Genomic DNA, 5734 nt, shown 5'->3' with positions numbered 1-5734 from the left:
AAACCCCCCACCCCCACCTCCCTAAGATCCACACACCACTCCCCACCCCGCAAAGGCGTCATAGGCCGCTCGCCATCCGCAGCCGTGTAGTCATACACCTCCACCCTTGGCCCGAAAAGTAGAATGCCATACCCCTCGCTGACACCGGCGCGCACACCCAGTGCATACGTCAGGATATCCGCACGATGCACGACATTAGCGCGGGACCAGCGGTGGAAGGTAGCTAGATCATCGATAGCGATAGCGAGGTACGTGAGCGGTCTGCCGTGCTGCATAACAACAAGGGCTGATATATCATCCGGTTCGATAGCGTGCCAGTCCGCAGCGAACGAGTAGTGCGCCGCGGGTTTGGCTGCTTTCTTCTTCTTCTGCGGGGCTTTGGGTGGGGTATCCGGGTCAGAGTCTGGCTCTTCGGGGGACTTGAGGAGGAAGTTTATTCCGTGGTGGGCGATGGGACCGAGTGTTGTTTTGGCGATGGTGTAGCCTTGCGAGGCGGGGTAGTAGTGGTTTAGGAGGGTGAAGGTGAGGCGGTTGGCGTGGATCATGCGGGTTGTGTTTGGAGTGGTGGGGTTGAGGTAGCTGTTTTGGTAGGCGGTGGTGAATGTGTTGATTATGGGGATGTCTTGGATTGGCGTCTGGGTGTGGTCGGGTATGGTGAGGGTGGTAAGGTACGCCCATTCTTCGTCGATGGTGGGTGCTGCGCTTTCATCTGCGGTTGATGAGCTGTCGTCTGCGGCGTGAACTACTTCTTCTCCAGTCGGTGCTTCGCCAGCTGCGGAAGACTCCTGGGCGTGGATTTCGTCATTGATCGAGGACTTGTCAGGCTGGTAGAAGGCTGTGGGAGATGTTGTAGGGCTGGAATTGCCGAACCAATCCATGTTCGTACTGTCATCAGGATTGTACATAGCGGTATCTGAGAGTGTGATGTCGGTTGGTAGGGATATTGGGTCGTATTGCAGTCGGGGTATTTTGATTTCGTGGTTCAGAAGAGTGGTGTTGTGGTCAGGGAGAGCAGAGGCCAGGATATATAGTAGGTGAAAGCGAGGATGACAGTCGCTAACGCGTGACCGGGAAAACGCGAGGTGAAGTTGCCCTTGGCTTGCTCGTCTGAGTGAGGTGAAAGCGTAGCAACAATCTGTCACACGAACTCCATCTGATGTTCGGGTAATTTCGCATTGCAATCCAAACTCCATCTCTTCAACACAGAAATTGCCCAATCAATATGATGCATCGCTTTCCTCCTCTGCAGCCGGCTCATCAGCGTCTTGCACACCATCACCCGACTGCTTCTTGGCCTGTCCCTTTGCCTTTTTCTTGAGTTTCTTCTCCCTATTTCGCCGTGTTCGCTTCTCACGCCCAGCTTCTTCCTTCTCTTTGGATGCCTGCAGCTTCTTTCTGATTGCGATTCTCGTCTTCTTGCCCTTTCTCGCCCGTTTGTGCACCTTCTCATCAACTGTTGCGGGAATGATGGGCTGGGCTGCGAGCATGGCCCTGCGCGTGTCTGCAGTTGGGAGTATCCGCACCTTCCACGGCAGGGCGCATCCTGGCCACGGCTGCTTGGAGAGCTCTAACACCGCCTGTCCGTCCATGGCTGCAGCATGCAGGGCGTCATCCTCTTCACTCGTGGGGTCGTCGGCGAAATAGTAGCTTCGGGGCTTCTTGATGAACATGCTTGGCTCTGCATTGCCTGCGCCTGGCGAGGAGAGTCGAATTTTGAGTGTCTGGGGAGCGGCATTGGCGGGTGTAGCAAAGAGACGCAGCTCCGTCTCGTCGTCGTCAGTGTTGGCGGCATCATTGGCGTCGGGAAGGTCGATGTCGGTGGTGGTGAATGTGTAGGCGTTGTCGAGCCGCAAGCGCAGGCGGTCTTGCAGGTCGGGGTCGGGAGAAGAGCGTGGAGACGAGACTGGAGAGTGCAGCTCATCACGGCCAACCCTCGATCACGTCAGCATACGAACTCTTCCTGGAGATGCATTGGCATTACCGCTTGGCGCTGGATATGTCGTACATAGGGCTAGTGGTATCCCACAGCGTCGCGTCCACCGGCTATCGTGTGTGCAGCGTGGAGTTGAAGTTTTGCGTGCTAGCATGGGCTCATCTGCGGGAGATCGACGGTGCTTGGCGAGCTGTCAGTGCTGGATGGCGTGTCACTTCACGATTTGCCTCTCTTGCCCGACCGATTTTGCATCGAGCGGCCTCACTTCCCAAACGGTCCGCCTGCCGAAACTACCGGCTAGATGGACGCGTCCCTCCCAACGGGGCCAGGGTGGAGGCAGTCTAGGCCCTGTTTGGGCTTCGGAGGATTCCTGGGAGACACGCTGACTGGTGCACATGCCCATCTCGCGATGGCCTGCCTTGTCGCAGGCTCGGGTGGGGGTGCCATGCCCACATTGGTCCGCACAACGAGGATGGCCGTTGCAAGTCTGGGACGTGACATGGTCCAACCTGCTCGCTTGCAGCCTGTCTGAGATTGTTATTACTGAGCCGTGGCCTGTCTTTGTTTACTCAATCGCCTACTCCCACTGTAGCATGCCTCTTGACGGGCGCTGAAGACACGATGCTCTACTCCTACCCCGAGGCTGCCCGCGAGCGTGACCTCCATCGGTGGGTGAAATGGTGGTGACGCCATCACCATGTGCATGAGCTGACCAGGGCCCCACAGATACTACCGCCCATGGCTCAACGCGCAGAGCCTCGTCGACGCCGACGGCAGCGGCTCCAAGGGACTGACGTATGAGGGCTACCGGCCGCAGACGTCGCGCGACCGGTCGTTGACGGCCTTTGCCCAGCTCGCAGCCCTGCGCCTGGACACGCGCCGGGCCATGGTGTCGCTGATCGACTCGAACCGGCAGTACATTCTGGCAGAGGCCACACGCACCCTCGCCCTGTGCTCCCCCACGGCCGAGCGCCCCGAGGACGAGGTCTGGCTGGGCAATGCCATCCTCAACAAGACCGATGCCGTGTGCTACCACACCTTCTCCGCCACCTACACTGCCACGGAAACGAATGGCGACACCATCACCGCCGACTGCATGGTCATCCCCGACTGCCGCCTGGACCCCCGCTTTGCCGACAAAGACTATGTCAAAGGCGAGCCTGGGGTGCGGTTCTACGCAGGTGTGCCCATCACCACCAAAGCCGGAAACCGCATCGGCGTGTATGCCGTGTCAGACGAGAAGCCTCGTGCGGGGCTCACCGCGGCCGAGATGCGCTTCATGCAGGACGTGGCGGCAGCAGTCATGGAGCACCTCGAACTGGCCAAAGACCGTGACGACCGCACCAAGGGCGAGCGAATGGTCCGCGGACTGACGCAGTTCATCGAGCGTTCGACTACGCAGGACAGCCGCGACGACGGCAACCGCCCGCCAACCACAATGGAGAAACAGACGGAAAATGCACGTCTCGAAACGCTCGAAGAGGAAGGACCCGCTGCTACCGTGCTCACCGCGGCCAGCAGGCAGGCCCACCACAAGCACGAGGCCCTGTCAGATGTGGCTCGTGTCTTCCACCGCGCTGCGCGTATCATGCGCCAGAGCACCGACGCCGATGGAGTCGTCTTTTTCGATACTTCTGCAGCAGGCATCAAGCGTCACGAGTACGACGATAACAGGTCACCCGGTACCAGCGACGAAGACCCCGCCCACACCACGACGGACTTTGAGACGGGCGACTCAACCGCCACCTCACGGAGGAGAAAGCGACAGGACGTCCACTTTGACCCGACAGCTCACCTTCATACACACAGTAAGGCATGCCCTGTAGCTGGCCTATCCTTGCGCGAAGGAACCGCGGCCAGGGTCCACACTGATTTTGCCTTCACTGAAGCCGCCATGGAGCGATACATCCACCGTTATCCGTGTGGAAAGTTCTTCAACTACAGTGACGAGGGTGTGGGCTTCAACTCGTCTGATGAAAAGTCGCAGACCTCAGAGACGGACCACTCAGACCCCACCAAGCGTGAACCAACAGCGACACCCAAGAGGAGGAAAAGGAAGGAGAGATTCATCCCCACAGAATTTCTCAAAGTCTTGCCCAATGTCCGTACGCTGATCTTTCTGCCCCTGTGGGACCCTGCCTCGGAACGATGGGTTGCTGGAGGCTTCATCTGGACCACACAAGCGGGGAGATTGATGAGCCCTGAAAATGAGCTCCCCTACCTCCAAGCTTTTGGTAACAGCATCACCAGCGAAGTGGCGCGCCTGAGTGCTCAAAAGTCGGATCGTGCGAAAACCACATTCATCGCTTCCATATCTCATGAGTTACGCTCTCCACTTCATGGGATACTTGGTTCGGTCGAGTTTCTTCGAGACACGGTCTCTTCAGCCTACCAGGAGTCGCTCGTCTCGTCTATTGAGATCTGCGGCAAAACCCTGCTCGACACCATCGATCACGTTCTTGATTACGCCAAGATCAACAAGCTGCGGAACACAACACCAAGACGGAAACAGCGCGGCGAGGGCCGAAGCAAGAGATCGCCAGCTGACAATTCAATACTGGGTGTCACTGCCGACTTTGATCTTGCTCAGCTGGTTGAAGAAGTGTGCGACACCGTGTGCGCTGGTCATACGTTTCGAAAGACGCGCAACAGTCATACAGGTGGTATTTACGACCAAGCCGAGCAGACCTATTCCAATGTTATGGGAGGAGAGGAGGATGAACAGAAAAAGAACGGCGCTGTTTTGGAAGGCAGAGACACCCACGGCTCGGTGATTGTGTCGTTGATTGTGGCTCCCAATGTCAATTGGATTGTCCGCTCTCAGCCAGGCGCGTTGCGACGGATCGTCATGAACCTGCTCGGGAACGCTCTCAAATACACCGACTCGGGATTCATCGCCGTCTCCATGACACAATCCAGCAGCGGTCCCCAGCTGATTGACTTTTCTCTAACAGTAGAAGACTCGGGCCGTGGAATGTCTGCCGAGTACCAAAAGTCGAAATTGTTCGCCCCGTTTTCACAAGAAGATCCATTCTCGTCTGGAACCGGCCTCGGTCTCAGTATTGTCAAGCAGATTGTGGAATCTTTCAAGGGTGACATCGAAGTCAAGAGCACAGTCCATGTCGGCTCTCAAATCAAGGTCTCGATGCGACTTCCCAGCGGGCAGACCGAAGACGTGAAGCAGACTCATGCTCTTCTTCCCGCCTCCAACAAGCTACGCGAAACATCAGTCTGTATCAGTTGTGAACCAGACACCCGAGGCGGTGAACGTGGCGTCAAAACGAAGGAGTCGATGCATAAAGCCTGCCAGGGATTCGGAATGAAGATTGCTCAAGGCCCCAGCCCATCGATCGCTGATGTCGACTTTTTGCTAACCGACTCGCCCTCGCTCGACCAGCTACTGCGGGAACCCGGGGCGAGCCGCGTCGACAAGCCACTGCTTTGCGTGGTGTGCATCTGCACCGACACGGCGGAGAAGACGGCGGTAGAGCAGCGTCTCGGTCCGCAGATCAGCGCGCTGGGCTGGATAGCAGAGATTGTCACGCAGCCGTGAGTGCCCTCCCATCAACAACACATAACGCACAAAAAAACTAACAACCAACATAGATGCGGCCCGCGCAAACTCGCCCGCCTCCTCCTCGCCTGCCGCAAACGCGCCTCAACCCAAGAAACCGAACGCCACCTCACCCGCTCAAAAAGCACCTTCGCCGTCCCACGACACCAATCCCTCGCTCCACCAACAACCCTCATCCACCGCAGCCTAAGCGACATCCTGCAAAAGCCCTCCCCTCCCGCACTTCC

At 57.7% G+C, this 5734-nt stretch overlaps 4 protein-coding genes across 4 annotated transcripts in view; 2 read left to right on the top strand and 2 right to left on the bottom strand.

Annotated features, from left to right (window-relative positions):
• Window positions 1-17: 17 nt before the first annotated feature.
• On the bottom strand, window positions 18-905 carry P153DRAFT_386365 (uncharacterized protein; the record flags this gene model as incomplete). The annotated part of the gene is made up of 1 exon (XM_033670521.1): window positions 18-905. A coding segment is annotated over one exon (888 nt), but the record flags the coding sequence as incomplete, so codon positions are not given.
• A 312-nt stretch (window positions 906-1217) lies between these two features.
• P153DRAFT_376442 (uncharacterized protein) lies at window positions 1218-2007 on the bottom strand (the record flags this gene model as incomplete). The annotated part of the gene is made up of 2 exons (XM_033669660.1): window positions 1218-1932; window positions 1982-2007. 2 exons carry the CDS (start codon window positions 2005-2007, stop codon window positions 1218-1220), a joined length of 741 nt encoding a protein of 246 aa, XP_033523570.1.
• A 254-nt stretch (window positions 2008-2261) lies between these two features.
• P153DRAFT_33782 (uncharacterized protein) lies at window positions 2262-2627 on the top strand. Its single transcript, XM_033665759.1, has one exon. The coding sequence runs from the start codon at window positions 2329-2331 to the stop codon at window positions 2545-2547; it is 219 nt and encodes a 72-aa protein (XP_033523569.1). The 5' UTR covers window positions 2262-2328; the 3' UTR covers window positions 2548-2627.
• Window positions 2466-5734, top strand: part of P153DRAFT_317851 (uncharacterized protein) — a 3959-nt gene continuing 690 nt past the window's right edge. Inside the window, exons 1-3 of the mRNA XM_033665034.1 lie at window positions 2466-2601; window positions 2660-5482; window positions 5540-5734. Of these exons, the coding sequence (XP_033523568.1) occupies window positions 2555-2601; window positions 2660-5482; window positions 5540-5734 (3065 nt within the window). The 5' untranslated portion in view covers window positions 2466-2554. The remainder of the gene's footprint in view (window positions 2602-2659; window positions 5483-5539) is intronic.

This window comes from Dothidotthia symphoricarpi, assembly GCF_010015815.1.
Source record: "Dothidotthia symphoricarpi CBS 119687 unplaced genomic scaffold P153scaffold_11, whole genome shotgun sequence".
NCBI classification, from domain to species: domain Eukaryota; kingdom Fungi; phylum Ascomycota; class Dothideomycetes; order Pleosporales; family Dothidotthiaceae; genus Dothidotthia; species Dothidotthia symphoricarpi.
Note: the sequence above shows the minus strand (reverse complement) of the source record. Positions and strands in the feature narration are given on the sequence as shown.

Excerpts from the sequence above, each read along its gene's own strand:
- P153DRAFT_33782 (XM_033665759.1), top strand. The coding sequence starts at position 2,329 with ATGCCCATCTCGCGATGGCCTGCCTTGTCGCAGGCTCGGGTGGGGGTG.